At 41.2% G+C, this 21,203-nt stretch overlaps 1 protein-coding gene across 1 annotated transcript; it reads right to left on the bottom strand.

Annotated features, from left to right (window-relative positions):
• Positions 1 to 875: 875 nt before the first annotated feature.
• LOC117433427 (T-cell immunoglobulin and mucin domain-containing protein 2-like) lies at positions 876 to 18,645 on the bottom strand. The gene is made up of 5 exons (XM_059007925.1): positions 18,613 to 18,645; positions 6,571 to 6,949; positions 3,314 to 3,574; positions 3,104 to 3,147; positions 876 to 2,336 (listed from the first exon to the last, which is right to left on the bottom strand). The coding sequence occupies exons 1-5, from the start codon at positions 18,643 to 18,645 to the stop codon at positions 2,214 to 2,216; spliced, it is 840 nt and encodes a 279-aa protein (XP_058863908.1). The 3' UTR covers positions 876 to 2,213.
• Between the last annotated feature and the right edge of the window lie 2,558 nt (positions 18,646 to 21,203).

Genomic DNA, 21,203 nt, shown 5'->3' on the forward strand with positions numbered 1-21,203 from the left:
TCAGGGGACCGTTCTACTTGTGCGATGTCGTGCTCATTAAAACATTCAGGATACCAAGATATTTAGTAAGTAAAGGGTCTGAGTGAGGAAAAGTGGGCAATACGACCACCAGCCCCAGCGTGCTGCAAATCATTTGCTGCCATCATTTGTGCTGGTCCTGTATATCTCCGGGGTTCTATCCTGGATAAATAAACACATCTGAAATGCGATCTCAGGTACTGGGAAGGGACCAGTGCTCCCACTCCCTGCTTCACTGGCAGGGATATGCTTGCTCATTACTGTCCTACAACTTTTGCTATTCTATACTATATAAAGGTCATTACTCAGACATGTGAGCAAATGGACCGTGAGGTAATGTGTGGTGCCAATTTGAAGCTGCTAAAGGACCTGACAGCTTCCTAACCCCCACCCCCTCTTTTAATCATGAAGAGGAAGATCACAGACAGAACATACACAGAAATGACAGCAGAACCTCAGAGTTACAAACACCTTGGGAATGGAGGCTGTCCGGAAGTCTGAAATGTCTGTAACTCTGAAAATGAGTTTTCAATGGTTTTAATAAATGTGTGCACCTGCTATCTACAGCCTCAATCTGGTGAATAATACAAGGATACAGCACAGTAATGCAATACTCATATTGTTATAGTTCTAAAGTCTTTAAAACAGTACTATAAATGGGAAAGGCTACATATAAGTTACCATTGAAATCGTAACTGAGCAAAAACAGACTTAAACGTTCAGCAAAACCTGGGTTAACGTAGTGCTTGTTTTTAAACAAAAGACATTCTCACAGCTTGCTCAGCCATTCAGCCTCCTTTGGCTTGAACCCCCCCCCCAGCCCGTACTTTTTCTTTGAAGAAAAACAGCAACGTAACCCCAGTTCAAAGCAGCGATGGCTATGTTTATTAATATTCCACATGGTCTGATGGGATAAGCATTAAAGGTACATCACAGCTGCCACAAGGATGAGAGAAGACAGCTAGCAAACCTTAGCAAGCACAAGTGTTTGTTCAAAGTGAAATAAATGAACACAGGCCTATACAATCTAATCAAAAGAGTTTGAATGTGGAAGTATTGCTTTACTCTCCAATCCAGCAGAGCAGTCAAGTTTTACACCCAGCAGCCTGTCTCGGAGCAGGTGCAAAAGGAAGCGAGGCTCGGGACCTGAATTCAACTGCTTACCTAACCCCCCCCTACTCCCTCCCTGCTACACGTGCATGCATTCAAGGGCTTGCAGTAATGAAGCAAGAGGCCCTGTGGCCTCTTTCATGACGCATCTCTGCTGGTGAGCGATCTCCTGCTGTAAAGGCTCTCATTAACAATGTGGATGAACACTGCAATGAGGAGGACTGGCTTCTCTTTGAGGCTGGGATCACACCACCTGCAGGAGCTCAGCTTGGGACTGGTGTGTGTGTATCCAAAGTAAGGCATGCAAACTAGTACAGAAGTGTGCACCTGGATTACAACACCCCATTGCTTCTGCTGTGTTCATTTGTTGTGCATAGGAAATCAAACCACTGGAAATTGTCAAAACCAACAGTGATTGTCTTATTTAATTGATGCCTTTAATAGGCCACACATGCAATTTATTAAATAGTAAGAGAAAAAGAACACAAAGCCACAAATGATAAAATGCATGACACTTTTTAGAAGTTGTTTAAGATGCCTAATTGAAGCACAAAGCGGTCTAACATTTTCACACATGAGTCTTTATTGTTTCTATATCACTGATTGAAAATTGAAATTCTCACCCCCAGGTTTTCATGCAGGTAGGTATATAAAGGATATCAATTACAAATCTTGAGGTTTTCTAATACATTTGCACACTACTGTATGGTACCAGTATGATAACATTTTTAAAAAGGAAAAAGCATGCTTGTTATAGAACATGTGCTTCTTTCAAAACTACACGTGCAACCTGCATAGCGAATGAACAGGTAAGATTTAAAACCCTTTTAACATGGAATTTTATACTTCCCAAAAATAGGGGGAAATAATATGGCCACAGCATTCTATTAGCAGTGGCAGTGAAATGGTTAAGATCGAATTAAGATTGTCAGGTAGTTGCTTGTTAGTGGCTAGCTGTGTTTATTGTTCACATCAGAGTTGGTATGATTCATTGAAGCGCTGCAGTAAATCAATGTTAGTCAAGTCCTTGGTTCATCTTGTTTTTGAAGCTCTCTTGTATCCCTGGGGGCTGGGTGAGACGTGTCCTATCCGTGGATCTGGACAGTGGCGTACTCCGTATTGTCCACAGCACTGACCCCTGACCGGACTGGGGCTCCTCCCGGCTGTCTCGTGTGATCGATTACAGCGTAGGTAACCAAGTCTGAGCTCTGTGAGGAAGACAGATTGATAAGACACCAAATTAATAAGATCCCATCATGCTCATTAATAAGAGAGCACATTAATAAGACAGCATCATACAGCCTGTTCAATACAGCTTGAAACGAGAGATGCGCACTACTATTGACCAGCCACAAGGGAGACTGCTGTCCATGGCCATCTATTGCTTTGCATTTTGACAGTTGAACAGCTTCACTTTTTTTTGTTTGTTAACTAACATTGTGAAATGGCCATGTTCAATTAAAAGGATTTGTTTTTATTTCACCAAACAGTAATTCCAAACCAATACAAAACCTTCCTTTCATCAAATACCACTTTAAAGCAATATGTTGGTTTGTATATCCCATTATTTTCTCATATTTGTATTACATTCAAAGACACAACCTGCACAAACAGGTTTCCTCAGTACAGTTTCAATGCATACATCAGAAACAGAAAACATTATCTCTGTACCAGAAAACTGTTCAGAAATATTGTAACCCTCCTCTCAAGCTTCCCATCTTTAGGACTGTATTCCACCAAGTTAACAGAGTGCCCCCTGGTACAATCACAGCTTCCTGTGCTTTCCACATGCATTTCCAGAGCCATGTTATTCCTGTCATTTACTATGCTTGCTTGAATTTTACTGTCCCTCATGTTCTCATGTTTTTTTGTGCTATTTACATGGCAAACATCTCAAAGCCATTGCATTCTATAGCAAGTCCTACTCCCTTCAGTAAACAGGAAGACTGTCCATGAAAGCGTGTCCTGTACCTACCGCATTCTGATCTCCAGCATTCTGGTTATTCCCATTAGCATTCGCTGAAAATGGAAAGGAAAACAAAACAAGAGTTAATAATCTTTACAAGCAGGGGGAGGTGTTGTCTCAATAGAGTCCAGTTAGACCGGAGCTGAGAAATCCAGGGCAGGGTTTAAACAGCTCCCATTGTAGGTTGTGGTTAAACAAATGAAAAGGTTAATCTGTTACCTGCTCTCCTTTTGTACTTTAAAATGGCAAAGACTGCAGCACCTATGATGCCGATGACAGCAGAGACGGCTACTGCAGAGAGGATAGCGGGAGTTGCTGATGGTCTAGTTGTCGGGGTTGCTGATGGTCTAGTTGTCGTGGTTGCTGATGGTCTAGTTGTCGTGGTTGCTGATGGTCTAGTTGTCGGGGTTGTTGATGGTCTAGTTGTCGGGGTTGTGGTCGTTGTTGTTCTTGAAGTAGTTGAATCTCTCTTTGGAGGTTCTGTAAGCACAATTGAATTTGCATACAAATTATACCTTAATATCTGACACAGCACCCAGTACCTTCTACACAATTGATCACCACCAAAGACAAAGGGCCCATTTCACATCCCAGTGGTAAAACTGGAGTGAAGACTGGAGGTGTGTTATTATCACTCCTCGAACTTTACTCCTTGCTCACGCTGTAATCCACAGACGTCCTAATGGTGTTTTTTCCGTGTCGTTTGATCAGCTCTCATGAATAATTACTTAGCGTTAATACCACCCTTTATACCATGATAGTGGGACTCTTACCTCTTACAGACAGGACACTAACTAAAACAATGAGAAGCGCCTTGACAACTACACCACATTATTACTGTGTCAGCTGGCTGTAGGCACATCAGGATAATGTAGCACGTATTCAAATGCCTTTGCTTTAACTAAAAATGGCTCAACAAGGGAGCACATTTTAACATTCATGTTCCAATAGAAGTTTATTACATGAGTGATTTGTAAAAAAATGTTTTCTTTCAAGTTGTATTTCTGTTACTTTCAAGCAACAGTCGTGTTAAATGTATGACTGGTGGCTAACCATAGTCAATGATTTTTTCCTTACATGATGAGGCACAGAGAAACAACCCCTGATTTAGATGAAGTGATTACAATTTCACATGATAATACTTTTTTAGAGGTATTATCTGTATATTAAAACAGGGAGTGGGTGAAACCGGACCAGGACAAACCTGGCCGGACAGGGCACTAAAACAATGAGAAGCGTCTTGAAAACTACACCCCATTATTACTGCGTCACTAATTCAAGCACACACACTGAGCTGTGTAGGTTACATCATTTGCTGAAGCACTGATATTAAGACAGAAATGGTACCAACGCCAACAAAAACATTCTGTGAATCGAACCCAAAGTCAGTTATCTACAGGTAATGGCCGCTGCAAAGGATACTAATGCTGTTCTAGACATTGTGTGTATTTAAATGTGTTTTAAGCTGTTTGAAATGTATGTTGCTGTTCAAAAGCGAGTTTCAAGATTCTAAAGCCCTATTCTTTAGAGCAGGATCCCAAGAGTTTTGTTAAAGGAGGGCCGCTTAACAGGTAATTAAACACCATTATGTGGAAAATATAACTGCCTTTTCTTTTTGGGTTTCTGAAATATGATTATATATATATATATATATATATATATATATATATATATATATATATATATATATATATATATATATATATATATATATATATATATATATTTGATTTAATTTAATCATGTTTGCATTTATACTTTAGGGTTGGTTTCATAGACCCAGATTAGCAATAATCTCGGTTTACCTTTCCTAATTAACATTGGGTGTCCAGGACTAGTACTAATCCGGGTCTGTGAAACCAGCCATGCATGTTATTATTAATTTCTTAGCAGATGTGTATGTTTATGGGTACATCCTAAAAATATTACTGTGGCTTAATGTGAAAACAAATGCTTACAAACTTCGCCGATATCATGCTTCACACTTCCTAAAACAAGTCGTGGTTTTCATTAACGTGATAAAGTCAATCCCTAAAAAATAACCTGGTAATGTGAACTGCTCAATGTGAAAAGCGCTTCATGTGCAAAACCAAGTTATTCAGTATGTTTACCGCGATCTATCGGGGTTCCTTATTTTAAAAAAAATACATACACATGTTTTCAAATTAAAGATAAAATACCGTTTTTTTATTACAAACCAGCGCCAAAATGAATAAATACAGAACACTGTAAATCACAATCAACACGACTCGCACTGTTTTTATCCGCGCAGTTTAATGACACAATATTTATTTTAGGGTAGTATTATGAAGTGTTACGCTTGATCTCTGCAAAGTTTGTAAGCTTTTGTATTTCAGCACATTTAGTCGCGTTAATCGCGTTTCACATTATTAAGCAGGTTATTTTAGGGCTTAACGTGATTATTATAGTGTGGATTGTAGGAACCTCAGTTCCCGCAGGCAGGCGCCTCACACCGGGCGAGGCAGTCCACACACAGGCGGAGGGCGGGAGCGAAGCCGGGACCTCCCTCTCTAAAGCACAGCAGCCGGCTCTTGCACAGCGGTTTCGGCGCTATGCTTTAATGCGAGAGATCCCGGGTTCAAGCCTGTGTGTGGATTGCCTCACCCTGTGTGATGCGGGAACCGAGGTTCGTTACAGTATGTTAATGAAACCCACGACTGATTAGTGTTATTGGATTTCAAGGGACTTCCCTAGTTTCTGCTTGAGTGGAATTTAAGCAGCTGACTTTTTTCGGAGATCATTCGGGACAGCAGTCACCGAATCCACTCACCTCCCTCCCCCCCCCGGCTGCACGTGGGTCTTGTTTTCATGTTCGTAAAACTACCATAGCAGCTTGTACCGATATTGAGCAGAACATTAACTTGTAATGGCCCGGGTCTTTTCATTCCAAGAAAATATAGAAAACTCTTAGAAGTATTTGACGACGGCCTCAGACAGTGCAATCACAGACCGCATTTGGGAACCCCTGCTTTAGACGTTTAGCTTTTAAAAGTCCCATTAACTTAATTTACATCTGGGATAATGACTGAACTCGCTGTGCTTAGAAACTGATTGACTGAGATGATCTGTGAGCTTTACAATATGAGATAATGAAGGGACTTTTGCTTTTGTTATGAATGTGTGGATGTTATTTGAAATTATACCAAAAGAAATCTAAAATCTAAACCCAAGCAGTCAGTAAGTTGTCAGTAAGGACTGCACCTGAAATCTGCCTAGCAGAGGTCCAAATGCCAGTGGAGCAGATGAACACTTCAGCATGAAAAAAACATAGCGAGAGAGCTGCAACTTAACTGAGCAGCAGGAAAATGACCCTTAAACAAACCCCATTGTCTGTGTGTGCTGAAAACAAGGCAGGGTGTTCATGTAGTCACACACAGGACCTTGAGTGGTTTCAGCAGTTCAGCACATATTCTTAATCAAGTACTCACCAACCAGAACAAGTTTATTATAGTTACCTTGAACTGTCAGTTTAACATTCCTGTAAGTGACACATTTCCCATTGATCTCCACTGTACACGGGTAATCCCGAGTGTCCCCCAGTCTGAGCTCAGAGATTAGCAGAGAGGCGTTTCCAGAGGAGACTTCATCAGACAGCTTCACTCGGCCGCTCCACTGTGCAGGGATGGGTGCTGAGGTCTTTGAGTCAATTAATAGAACTGAATTCTGATCTGGATATGTATGCCATGTGACTGCTACATCCTGCCCAGGGGAGGGGGTGTAAGAACAGGGCAGAACTGCTCTCCCCCCAGCTGAGCCAGAGACAGCAACATGGTCTTGTGCAGAGCAATCTGCTATAAGAGAGAGAAGAGACAATAAACTCAATGGAATAAACACCTACATTCTTCTGTTAGGGATATTTCGGTTGTTTCCTTGTATTTTTGACGTTGCAGATCTTTCAAAGACAACGCTATCGATGAAAAGTTTCGGCTGCTTCCTGGTTCCCAATTATTTTGTGTTTGTTTGTTTATTTAACCAGGAGATTTACCCATTGAGACTGAGGCCTCATTTACAAGGGGGTCCTGGAAAACAATAAAGGACAAACACAACACAAGCAACACAATAAAAACATGTGGTTCAGACTCAGTCAGCAGCATTGTGACAGGGCAGCGGTAGCGGCCCCAAAAATCGGGGAGGCATAAAATATTGACAGCGGGTCCGACTTTTTCACTCCTGTTTTCACATTTGAAACGATGCTATTCAATACAAATGCTGCCATTTACATAAACACTTGTGTTTGTTTACTATACGATACAGCAACAAAGCAAAGCGCTAATAAGTGAACATGCAATCGTGAAACCAGACAATAATACCAACACCGTGTGACGGGGTGACCCACGTCACTTTATTTAATGTTAGTTAGTTTGTTTTATTTTAACACGTTTATTTTAGCACGTTACTTTGTTGTAGATTTGTGTAAAACCCGCCCAGTTACAGAAATTGGATAATAATGTAGAGCGCATTGTAGACTGACTACGCCACTGGGGAACTGCACCCCAGAAATATATTATATCCATCTACTGATTTGGGCCAGAAGAGAAGGTGTGACCAAGCACAGCACACCACGAAATAGAATGCCAGGATGTAAAAAAATTATCACATTTATTTAAAACGCAAAGTTCGTTTCAGTTCTCATTATATTGCACTCGTTCCAATAAAGTTGCTCTTAAAACTGGGGCACGTGTATAATCACGAATTCCCAGAATCCCAGTGGAAACCGAATTCTTTAAAATAATTAAAACAAGATTTTCACAAACTAGTGCTGTCGGTCAGTTACAGTCAAATCCTTCAATTCGTTACATTGTTTCAATTTAGTTCAGTCATTCTTTCTCAGGCATTACACTGTTACATAGTTTAATATAGCAGCATCTCATTCAGATCAAGAATACATTGTCTCATTTCACTCTGGTATTCAGACGCACGCACGCACGCACGCACACATACACGCACACAGCACTAGCACAGACAGGAGGTTCCCAAATTAAACACAAACAAACTAAACGAGACAGACAGCGCTCAACAGAAAGGGGACAACAAAAAGGTAGGCTTGTGCTTGGAGTCAGAGATGGCAGCGGAGCTTTCTTTCAAAACCGACTTCCTCAGAAAAAGGGCTGTCTGCTTCAGACATCTCACCGCTATGGATACCCAAAATGCACAACATCTCGCAAACGCATGCAATGAATTGAGCACCAGATCTGATTGAGATCAGTCGATTAAATGGGACATTATCAAGCAAAAATCATCCCATAGGAATGGCCAGTAGGTACCTACCAGCCTCCCAACAGGTAGAGTGGGTCCGGATCAAGCGCTTTCATGGTCATCGGATGTAGTGCCGCTAGAGGGCGCTAAAAAGCTGTGTTAAAATAATAGTAAGAATTACTTGAATAGTAACACAGTTAGGTTCAGGGGTTGAGATTAGCTGGCTGCACAATTTCGCTTTACCGCTCTGCAGTGGAAAGAAAACCGCGTCACAATCAAAATAATGTAAAGGATTATACAGTACATGAATATTATTATTATTATTGTATTTAATGTATATGCTTTTTGTATTTTTATATCCCTTTGTATTGTAGCGTGCACGTGGGAAGGCAGCAGTAGGGCTGGTAGGTGACAATCACACACAGACATAAGCCCGATATACGCTCCTTGCAAGGGAGCCGTCTCTTTTGTACAGCGGTATCAGCGCTATGCTTTAGTGTGAGAGGTCCTGTGTTAGCGCCCACCCTCCCCCTGTATGTGGATTGTCGCGCCCGGTGTGAGGCACCTGCCTGCAGGAACCAAGATCGCTACAGTATTAATACAATCCAATAAAAATTTGTATAAAAAAGTGTTTCATTTTATGATGGAAACAACTTTCGTGATACACTGAAGGTTATTTGTGTTGCACACGTGCCATTAACAAAATGCCTTGGAAACTTAAGATGAAGAAAATCATTTTAAACATAACAACAATTTAAACATAAGACAGTGAAAAGGTTACCGTTCCAAGCTGAAAAATGTTGTCTTTGTGAACCAACGTTATCTTTCGCCAGTCAAATCGTAGAGTGCCTGAATAAAGTTTTATAGATACACGAAGATTTTTTTTTTAATCTTCTGTTGCATCTTGTTTAGCAGCCGCAACTATCCCAGATAGATTTGGTTACATTATTTAACGTCAGGAGTTTAAGCATGATTTAACTGCACCGCAGATTCCCCAGTTGGATGATGAGCTGATAATATCTGTTATTATATCTCTGCCAATGAAGCAGGCACGGTGACGTCACCATAATGATAAACAGTAATGCAGCGTGAGGTTTGTACTAAAACAGGGTCAGCTGCTGCAGGGAAAACGTTTATTTATCAAACTGAGCATTTTAAGAAATGTGAAAGCAGAACACACAGAAATACTTGGACTGTAATTAGGAAGTGTACTGCTGAGAAAAAATGAAGGGTATTAAAATTGAAATGTACTGCAGATTACTCGATGGCAGAAGAACAAACGCCATTCGCTAAATTTAGCTCTCAGATTGTACTTATGAAATATCTAAAATATATGACAACGCGCTTGCTGTGGTGTATTTAATATCTATATCACATTTGTTTTCAGCGAAAGCTGGTCAAGCTTGGATGTAAAATTAAAAAATGAACGCATTTCAACAACTGCGCAGTGGCGAAGCGGGCTAAGGTCGTGTGCTCTTCAAGAACGTCATGTTGTAATCTCAAACCACGATATATATATATATATATATATATATATATATATATATATATATATATATTTATATTTGCGATATGTGCTGTTTTAAAACATAAAACACCCTGGTATGTTTTAACGTTGACCAACATGTGGAATCACATGATTGGTAGATGTCCAGTTATTTAGCTTTTCTGTTTGAATAGTCGCTACACACCCTTAAGAAGCAGACGGAAGAAGAAGAAGAAGAAGAAGAAGAAGAAGAAGAAGAATTATTTCATATGACGACATATATCTCATTGTGTATAAGAGGTATGTACGTTTCTTTTCACATTTGAGGTAATAAAGTTTCAGACTTTTGATACTGGTACGGATGGTAATTCTAAGTGATTTAGTTTTGCCGCTGCAACATGAAAACAGTTACTCTTTGAGCTGTATAGAGAGTCTCGGTAGTTTTTTCTAACTTATACAAGGAACTACCTTTCCTCTCAATCTATAACAAAAAACATTGTCAATGTAAAAAAAACAAGTTAGAAAAACGCAGGAGAAGCAATTAGGCCAATCTTGTCAAGCATCAAGCAAACAGGCACAATTGAAAGGTGCTGGGGTCCAAGATTCACACAATTCTTCCTTCTATCTTGGCACCTTTTTTTGAACAGCTTGAAGCTTCCCTATTGCCCCATTGATGAGTAATATAAGAGAAATGAGAAAAGATTTGAAAGTAAAATAATGGTAGAAGGGACTTTTGGACAGTAAAAACAATATGTCTATTTTGGTAGGTATTGATATATTGATATTTACGTAGGTACAAAACTACAATGTTATAAATGGTTCAAAAGGTACATATGCATGTCCGTGCTAAAGGGTACTATACTAACACATTTTAATGCTGGAAAAAAACATTATTCTCCTTGATATAGTGGTCTTATGAACTTAGGCTAAGGCATTTGTAAAGCATTAGATCTCTTCATAAAAGGACATATACATTTTGTTTACATTTCTTGGCCATGGTTTGACTTCAATAAGTGCATCATTTGCATGCACCCATTTTCCAGTAGCACCCACAGCAAGAACAGACACATAGTGTCCTGAAGTAACACCCTGTCCTTGGTGTATGATAATGGAAGATAATTGGTAATTCCTGTTGTCTACAGTAATTGTGCTCTTCAGTAAACTTAGCATTGTGTCACTTTGTAACGGTCCTGTCTGGTTTGGTTTCCCAAAGAATAAGTTAGACTGCAATATGTCTCCCTGCTGATTGAATAAGTCACGTTTCACGATTGGAGAAGTTTTGCATTGCCTACATTTGCTACCAGGAATCATTGCCCATTTGTCATTTCTATAAATTAGTTCTTCCAAACACATGGAATCTGTACCAGCAGGTACATGTAGAGGATAAACATGCAACACCTCTCGGTTTGATAAGCAGTAGTTACATGTAGTACATAGAATATCATGACTTATTGTGACTGAAACCATGCAAGATACTTCAGGACAAATTTCGGACAATTTGGTGAGAAACTGCAACATGTTGCTGCTCACCTCTATTGAAAGGTTCTCCTAAGAAATGACAAATATCCACAGTAGTCAGAGATGCAGTGGATGGCAAGTGATCCTATTTGTGAACAAAGCTCCTGATAGCCTCTTATTGACGGTGTTTTAATGAATCCTTCAGAGGTTGCAAGTGAAGAAGGCACTGCAATGTTGCATTTGCATAGCATGAGGTGAAATTGGGGTTGCTCAAGCCTCTGAATGGATGTGTAAGTGCAATGTTCTCTTAGAAGACTGAGGCTTTTGCTGCTCCTGAACATTACTGATGGCTCGGTGAATTATTATTATTATTATTTATTTCTTAGCAGACGCCCTTATCCAGGGCGACTTACAATTGTTACAAGATATAACATTATTTCACAGATATCACATTATTTTTTACATACAATTACCCATTTAAACAGTTGGGTTTTTACTGGAGCAATCTAGGTAAAGTACCTTGCTCAAGGGTACAACAGCAGTGTCCCTCACCGGGGATTGAACCCACGACCCTCTGGTGAGGAGTCCAGAGCCCTAACCACTACTCCACACCGCTGCCACTGCTGAATGAAATGCGCATGTGTCTCCTTCAAGCTTTTCAACCTCGGACAATAAATCTCTCTGAGTCGATGGTACTCTTCAACTGCAGTTTGACATGCGTAGATGCAGGTGGGGTCAAAGTTGATAAGGTGGATACCTCTTAAGGAAGTAACTGTGGAAAGTGCAACAAAACTTTGTCCATAGGAGAAAATGGAGTTACCACGATCCATCATAAGTGTTTTTAGAGTCATCCCCTGACATTTGTGAATGGTGATTGCATGAGCACCAATGACTGGGAACTGCTCTCGAACAATGTAGACTCGATCCATGATTTCAAACTTTGAGCATAAACGTGGAAAGGTATGGTAAATTTGATGGTTATGGTTTTGAGCATACTTGTGTTTTCCAGATAGTAGGAAACAGCTTGAAGCTTCCCTATTGCCCCATTGAAGAGAGCAGGGACAATGTCAATGTTCTTGCGAATTTGCTTAATACAAATGCAAATGTGATACCTTTACTACCAAACTAAATACAAATGCAAATATGTGACAAATGCTAAATGGACTTCAAATACTTTCCCATACAACAAATGTTAATTTATTAACATGAATATGGCAGAGGCCTTTATCCAAGGTGACATACAAGAAAAACAGTTTATATAATAACAACATAAACACAGTAATCACGTAGTTCATAATAATGAACAGGTATGTACCGATATAGGAAGCAAGTTACATAAAACAGTGTTTCCCAGTCTTGGTCCTGAGGACCCAGTGTTTGCTGATTTGTGTTCCAACTGAGCTTTTTAATTTACAAATTGAACCCTCAATTGAATGAATAAAATGTCTAATCAGAGCATTTGAATTATTTGTAGAAATGGCTGGCTGCACAGGCCTCAATTAGTACTAATCTAGGACTACCTAATGTTAACTCAGGTAAGGTAGTCCAAGATTAGTGCTGATCAGGTTTGTGAAAGCAGCCAAAGAGTTGGATATTTCAAGTTATTTCTAACATTGCATTAAGTCACTAATTGTTAGTTCAATTGGGGGATCAATTTAATAATTGAGAACTCAGTTGGAACACAAATAGCAGACACAGTGGCCCCACAGGACCGACCAGGTTTGTGAAAAAGACATAAATGATGAGATATATGTATATATTTATATATGTGTGCATTGCACAATTATTCTTTTTACTTGTTTTGTTTGTTGTGTTTAATAAACATGAAGTTCTCAAAAGTGTCCTTTAGTTTGCATCTTTCAGGTTGATCAATTTTACCAGCAATCCTGAAAAGTCTCTCTACTTTATTATGAGCATTAATATTGAAAAGTGATTAAAATTGAAATAATTTTTAAGCTTTCCCAAGATTTTAAATTCAAATGCAAATTCTTATATTTCAGAATATACAAATACCAAGTCAAATGCAAATAGTTCAGCAGATTGCATTTCAATTATTATTTATTTTTTAGCAGACACCCTTATCCAGGGCAACTTACAATTGTCACAATTATATCACATTATGTTTGCATACAATTACCAATTTATCCAGTTGTTTATACTGAATCTAGGTCAAATACCTTGCTCAAGGGTACAACCCACAACCCTCCGGTCAAGAGTCGAGAGCCCTAACCACTACTTCACACTGCTGACCCCAAAGTAATGTGTCGATTTAGACCAAAGTAATGGTTTTGGAGATATTTATTTGTCTACGGTGAAGAAGTAGCCTTGAATTTAACGGGTTAAATCACGTTGGGACGCTGATTTCTCTGCAGGTACTTGGCGAGGGGCACCCCCTCTGCAAGCTACATCTGTATTTATCCTGGCCCAACGTGGTTTACTGGAGCAGAACAGCGGGCAAACATGCCATATATGCCGATCGCTCAGCTTCTTATTCGCTTTATGTATCATGTTGAATAAGTAGCCTTGCATTTAACGGGTTAAACCACTTTGGGCCGGGCTAACTACAGGCGTAGCTTACAGAGGGGTTGCCCCTTGTCAGGTACCAGCAGAGAAATCGATGGCCCAACGTGATTTAACCAATTAAATTCAAAGCTACTTCTTCAATGTAAACAAATACATTTATGCACTTAAAAGCTTGCGAATAAGAAGCTGGCGAATAAGCCAACTTCAGCCTCGTGTTTTACAGTGTAAATGTATGAAAAGAAGACAGACGTAGCCATAATACAGTCAAATTTAATGTCACTTCTGTTAATGTCACACTCTGCTTATTCTCATCAAATTGAAATGTCCCGGCCGGAATATAATGCATGCTGTGACTTTGATGTTTTGTTTTTTAAATGTATTAATGATCAATGCATTGCTGAGTTTGTTGCGCTCACGTATCAGGTGGTGTCTGGAATGATCCAAATACAATTAAAACAGGGATGGAGGTGTGAAATAAATATATTTATGACTTCTCTTATGCAGTTATTTCAATGGCAATTAATACCCTTTGCGGTCCATTTATTCAGCGCGTCAGGTCCACTTTATATTCACATGCGCAGTTTATTTTAGATGCGCTGTTTAAAAGTATTTATTTCACAGTAAAACAGGTTTAAAAGGCACTGCATATCAACAGGACACTCAGTACTGCATCTCCAGCCCCGCCCCACCCCTTGTTCGCTGTATTTTTCACATACCTCTTCATAGTCATGCATACCTATAAATCATCTCCTGATCACTCGTTTTATCACCAAACTCCTCAATAATGCGATCCAAGTCATTATTGTATTACTATAACATCTAAACAAACTCTGCAAATGTCCGTGATATTCTTTGAACGCTGGATGCTGAAGCAGCTATCTAGTTTGTTTATGTCCGTGTTATCTCTGTGGTGGAGAATAGTAGTGAGTAGCTGGCGAGCCTGTGCGACCCGGGAATCTTTTTTAAGGCGAGCAAAGCGAGGTGGGAATTATTTAAGACGAGCGCAACGAGCTGGCATCAATACATTAAAGTAAATCAGCTCATTTTTGCTGTTTAATTTACTATTTGTTAATTAAACAAGTAAAACTTCAAAAGAAAAGTTTGAAGTACCTGGTATTGCCAGGCACTCCCATCCAAGTACCAACCAAACACGCATATTATTATTATTAGATTTTTTTAGCAGACACACTTATCCAGGCCAACTTACAATTCTGACATACAATTACCCATTTATAGTCAGGTTTTTTATTGGACCAATCTAGGTAAAGCAGCAATGTATCCCCCACGTGATTGAACTCACAACTGCCCATTTCAAAAACAAAGTGCTTTAACCGCTACTCCACAGATGCTGCAAGCAACGGATCACTAGTGTCTCGTTGTATAAGGCCACAGAAAATTCACGGAAATCATGTATTTGACTGCCTACCGTGAAATTTCAATATTGTTGATTTCTGGCTGAGGTATGAAATCAGATTCCGAAACATGGCAAAAATTTCACTCTGTTTTTTTGTCAATTCCACCAAAAACTGTGTGGATGCAGAACGAGCAGTTTCTGAATATGGACAGGTTTTTACACCACAAAGACAAACCATGAGTTTTGAAACTGCAACAAGAAGCACAACTATTATTATTATTATTTATTACTTATTTATTTTAGTACAGTAGCAGTGTCCCCCACCTGGAATTGAACCCACAACCCAGTGGTCAAGAGTCCAGAGCTCTAACCACTACTCCACACTTCTGCCCATGCTTGCCCTCAACAAATAACTAGTTTTCTGGTCTGTGTTACATGCTGTCAGATCAGGACTTCACTAACACAGCATGGGAGCTGCTGTTTCCCATTACAACTGTACACAAGTAAAGGTGTGATCACCAATTCCATACACAACACCTGCAAAATATATAAACATGCTGAGTTCATTGCAGTCATCAGCTGCATAGATGAACCATCCAGCAGAATGAGGCAACAAACAAGTGAGTACAGACTCGACACACCTGACTGTAAGATTGCACACAGTTACTGGTACACCTGGTGTTGGAAACACTGGTACTTGAGATGAAAAGGTTGAAAACCACTGGTCTAAATGGACCCTGCATAATAACTGAAGGCTCTGGACAAAACATCTTAGAAATGTCTTCATGGAGAAAGAACAACATGAATAAACAGTTTTTGTCTTTTGGTGCCAGTATCACATTGCTCTCATATTTCAAAACTAAAGTATCTATTTCTGAAACGTCTGCTCCAAAATGATTTGTACCCATAAGGAACATGACATGACAAAGAATACAATCTGCATGGTGTTATAAATATCTCTGCTTTCTGCATTAGAAGTGTTAGTTTGCAAGCTGTAAATTATAGTAGAAGTTAAAACTTACAAGAGACTAAGTCAAGTAGACAGGCGTTTTGGCTGGTGCCTTAATTACTGTACCTGACTCGTTTGTTCTTTCAATGCTAAAATGTAATTAAATGATGCCTTTTGCAATTACAAATCCATTTCACCTAAGAGAAGAGTTTGTTGCAGTTTGAAATATTGTGGAGTCTTCCCTGACATTTCACATATTTTACACTGTTAGATACATAATCGTCTTACAAACAACATGTTAGTGTAAAATGCTGCTCCCTGTACAGTTTGTAATATAACAGTGTTTGTGTTTGTCCAAAGCTGTTAGTGCTCTGTAGGGAAATCCCTAAATAGCAATGTGCCCCCTACTTTAGTAGAGGTTGTGAAGCACTGCTCTGAGAGAATCACTTACCTGCTGTGAGGTGAGCGCTGTTTAAGATCAGTAGCAGTGCCAGAGCCATTCTCCTCTCCTCTCTCTCTCAGTTTCAGCACAAAGTCCAGCACTCAGGTTAAACTCTATTTGTGTTTGATGCTCTCAGCTCTGTGACCGCACTAAAAGAATATTTCCTATACTGTTAGTTTTACCAGAATGATCTATGTGTATTTTTACACACCTGGACAGCAGGTTTGCAGTCACTGCTGTAGCCAACTGCCTTTTTCAACAGTTGGTTGTCTCGCTTATGCTTTTGGTTTTGGTTACTTCTGCTTCCCAGCAACATTTCCTTCATGTAGCAATCGCAGTTCTAAAAGACTCCCACGGCTCTCCAGACTCTCATGATTTAGGTTTGATCTTTCAGTCCATTCTAAGCATCCATGGACTGACCTTCTTGTCATTTATATTGAACAGCACTTTTCACCTGGTCTCTGTTTTATTTGTTGTCAGTAAGAAGTGATAAAGCAAGAAGGCGGCATATACAATTTCATGAGCAATGAATGGCACACATTAAACATGTATATGCCGTCTTCTTGCTTTATCACTTCTTACTTGTCTTGCACATGTATTCAATGTGTCAGGTTCAATGTGCAGTATTGACAGAAACACAGTTAAGCAAACATGCATTTTGATCATGTTAAAGGTGAAATTGGGGTTTATAAAAGGTCATTCTTTTTTCTTATCCTTGGCATTCATGTTTCATTAACAATTCTGTGTTGCTTCTGTTTGTTATAAAGCTTTAGGCTTGCCAGTGTTCTTTAAGTCCAATACTACACGTCTTTTCATTTGAATTATTGTCACTTGCTTTAAAACGTTGCTGGCTTTGTAGACACACATTAAAAAGATGCTTTGTCCAGAATGTTCCCAAGTGTTATCCCGGCTGGTGCTCCTTGCTGCTGGGTGTGTGAAGTCTGAGTGCTATGCAAATACAAAGGTGATCATGCTGGGCTGCAGGCACAGGAGCATGTGAGTGCCAAGCAGAGGACAGCTGCCAAAATCAACACAAGGAATAGGAAACAATGGCATGGATTACACAGCTCTCATGAATGAGATGCAGAAAAGGAGGTCTGGCTTATTTGATGCAAGATTAGTGATTTGTCTTTTTATACCTAACATTTTAAAAAGAAATGCAAAGAGGAAGTAGCTTCAGTCTCTTTTTTTTCTGTCCCTTTACCTTGTATCATGTTTTTCATTGCATTTAATAATTTAAGTGCAAATAAATGTCCACTATTCTTTCAGATACGGGGAAATCGTGAAATACAAGATAACCGTGAAAATAATACAGCCTAATAGTTCTGACTCTGACTAAAACAGAAACTGATTAGGAAGTAGCTTTTTTTTTTCCATTCTGTTTGCAATGCTGGTTCTTTATAGCAATTTATTTTGACAAGTCTGTGTTAAGATGCTGTCCCCTGAGCTGCTCTACAGTTCTAGCTGTCTTACAGACATGCAGTGAAGCCAAGATAAGCTAAAGTGTTTATATTGGAAGCACCAGCCCCATCTAGTGGCCAGCAATGCATTACCACGACTGTCCAGCAAAATGAAAGGAAACTTCACTCAAAGTGGCAGATCACTAGCACAGGATTTTTCTTCTATACAGACACTGGCTTAACACTGCATTTGGGGGTTCAGTAAAGGTTCCCGCATCTCTTTGGACAGATCTGAACTGCTGGAATTACAAGGGGGGGGGGGGGGGAGGGGGAGGGATTTACACAAATATTAATACCGCCATCATAGCATCCGTCCAGAACTACCGTCTTGTCTCCCTTCTCCCTTTGCTCTCTAAAGCCCTCGAGCGAACGATACATCGCCAGCTCTCTGCTTTCCTATCAACACACTCTCTGCTCGACCCCCTCTAATCTGGTTTTCGTCCGGCACACTCCACTGAAACTGCTCTTCTCTCCGTCACTAACCCTCTACTCGTGCCGCCTCCCTCTCCTCTGTCCTAATTCTCCTCGACCTCTCTGCTGCCTTTGACATGGTTGACCAATCTATTCTCCTGTCCTCCCTCGCTGACCTGGGACTCTCCGGCACTGCTCATGTCTGGTTCTCCTCCTACCTCTCCGTTCGCACGTACCGGGTGTGCTGGCATGACTCACCCTCTGCCTCTTGCTCTCTTTTGACAGGTGTCCCCCAAAGCTCAGTCCAGGGACCCTCCTGTTTTCTCTCTGCACCTGCTCCCTGGGTCCCATCATCTCCTCCCATGGCTTCTTGTATCATTTCTATGGTGATGACGCCCAGATCTTCCTCTCTTTTCCCCCTTCTGACTTGGACATTACCTCCTGTATCTCTACCTGCCTCGGCTGTCTCCTACTGGATGCACTCACATCATCTTAACCTCAACTTCTGCAAATCAGATCTCCTTTTCTTCCTCCCCACTGCTGATCTCTATCTCTATTCCTCTTGAATCCAAAAGGCAGCAGAGGTAGAGGAGAATTAGGACGGAGAGAGAGAGAGAGAGAGAGAGAGAGAGAGAGAGAGACAGCTCGGGTAGAGTTTAATGAGTTGGTGACAGACAGAAGGGCGGTTTCAGTGGAGTGAGCAGAGCGGAAGCCAGATTGGAGAGGGTCGAGCAGAGAGTGGTTGGACAGGAAAGCAGAGAGCTGGCCGTGTACAGCCCGCTCGAGGGTTTTGGAGAGGAAGGGTAGGAGGGAGACAGGACGGTAGCTCTGGAGGGAGGTGGGGTCGAGGATAGGTTTTTTGAGGAGGGGAGTGATAGAGGCTTGTTTGAAGGCAGAGGGAAAGAGACAAGAAAGGAGAGAGGTGTTGAGAAGGGAGGAGATGAAGGGAAGTAGAGCAGGAGCAGCAGCTTGAAAGAGGTGAGTGGGGAGGGGGTCCAGGGCACACATCGTGGGTTTGTGACCTTGGAGCAGAGGAGAGGTCAGAGTCTGAGAGGGGAGAGAAGGTGGAGAAGGAGGGTGAGTTAGTAGGGGATGCAGTGGGTGTAGGGGTTGGAGCAGGAGGGGGTGCAGGGGAGGGAGAAGTGTTAAAGAGTTTGCGGTTATCTGAGATTTTAGAAGAGAAGGAGGCAAAGTCATCAGGGGAGATAGAGGAGGGAGGAGGAGGGGGGAGGGTTTAGGAGGGAGGAGAATGTAGAGAATAGTTTACGTGGGTTGTTAGTGGAGTCTTGGATTACAGATTGAAAATAAGTACATTTAGCAGAGGAGAGAGTAGGAGAGTGAGGAGAGGTTGGAGGGGACACAAAAGAGTAAGTATGGAGAGAGAAGACCAGTCCCACCTCCCCGTCCAGTGAGACGTGGGGTATGGGACAGGACGTAGAGAGGACAGGGCGGCAGGAGTTACAGTGTTATCGGGGGACAGCCAGGTTTCAGTGAGAGCAAGGAAATCGAGAGAGAGAGGTGGGAGGCAAAGGCAGAGATGAAATCAGCCTTGTTAGCAGAAGAGTGACAGTTCCAGAGTGCACCAGAGAGTGTGCAGGAGGGGGGGGGGGGGGGGGGAAAGGCAGAGGGATGAGGATAGAGGGGTTGGAGGAGCAGCAGCGGAGAGAGGGCAGAACAGGGATGTGAGAGAGTCATAGCAAGACAGGCGAGACAAATAGGTACAGTGGGAGCGGTGGGGTGGAGGGTACAGACCTGACTAGTAGATGGCATCTTCCAGAGCGCCGTTAGGTTGGGATCTATTCGAACAGCGTCTCGGCGCAGGCCTCCCACAGCTAGACTCCCGGCTCTTTTGTTGTGAGGCTCTTCGTGCTGGTGCACAAATAGCCTGCGTGATTAATATAACAGCTGGGTGGGAAAACAGCAGCTAAACTGTGTGGAAACCAATCAAATAGCAAATCAACTTCTATTCAATTTAACCACACTCGCCTGGTACTAATCACACACTACCTCAGCTAATTCAAACACCACCTTACAACCATGAACCTCGGTGTCACCCTCGACCCCTCCCTCTCCTACTCTCAGAACATCTTTACTCTGGCACGCTCCTGTCGCTTCTTCCTCAGCAACATATGCAGAATCCACCCCTTCCTCACCGACTACTCCACACAGCTCCTAGTCCAGGCCCTGGTACTGTCCCGTCTTGATTACTGCATCTCCCTCCTGGCCGGCCTCCCTGCCTCTGCTATCCGTCAGCTCCAGCTCATCCAAAATTCTGCTTCTCGCCTCGTCTTTTCCCTTCATCAATTCTCCCACGCTACACCACTGCGCCGTTTAATTTAATTACAAAAATAAATCAAAGGTTTAAACAAAAAAAAACGTGCTCACAGAGCGAAAATAAAATAGGTAAACAAAAACAAGTCACAAACACAAAATAATAAATAAAGGTCAGGCTGGGCTGTAGCCTTCACTGTTCCTGTATACTTAATTTTTAGTTTTGTTTTTCTCTCTCCTCGCTCTCTCCACTCTCGCTCCTCATACACCCACACTGAGGGCAGAGAGCTGCAGGCTTTTATGCAGGTGACCATCTTATTATTATTATTATTATTTGTTTATTTAGCAGAAGCCTTTATCCAAGGCGACTCGCAGAGACTAGGGTGTGTGAACTATGCATCAGCTGCAGAGTCACTTACAACTACGTCTCACCCGAAAGACGGAGCACAAGGAGGTTAAGTGACTTGCTCAGGGTCACACAATGAGTCAGTGGCTGAGGAGGAATTTGAACCGGGGACCTCCTGGTTATAAGCCCATT

The sequence above is a fragment of the Acipenser ruthenus genome, chromosome 36, assembly GCF_902713425.1.
Source record: "Acipenser ruthenus chromosome 36, fAciRut3.2 maternal haplotype, whole genome shotgun sequence".
NCBI lineage: Eukaryota > Metazoa > Chordata > Actinopteri > Acipenseriformes > Acipenseridae > Acipenser > Acipenser ruthenus.

Excerpts from the sequence above, each read along its gene's own strand:
- LOC117433427 (XM_059007925.1), bottom strand. The coding sequence starts at position 18,645 with ATGCCAGCACACCCGGTACGTGCGAACGGAGAG. Across the intron at positions 6,950-18,612 it reads CGGTACGTGCGAACGGAGAG|GTGTTTATTCCATTGAGTTT; the intron begins GTAGGAGGAGAA and ends AGAAGAATGTAG. Across the intron at positions 2,337-3,103 it reads ATGCTGGAGATCAGAATGCG|AGCTCAGACTTGGTTACCTA; the intron begins GTAGGTACAGGA and ends TCTTCCTCACAG.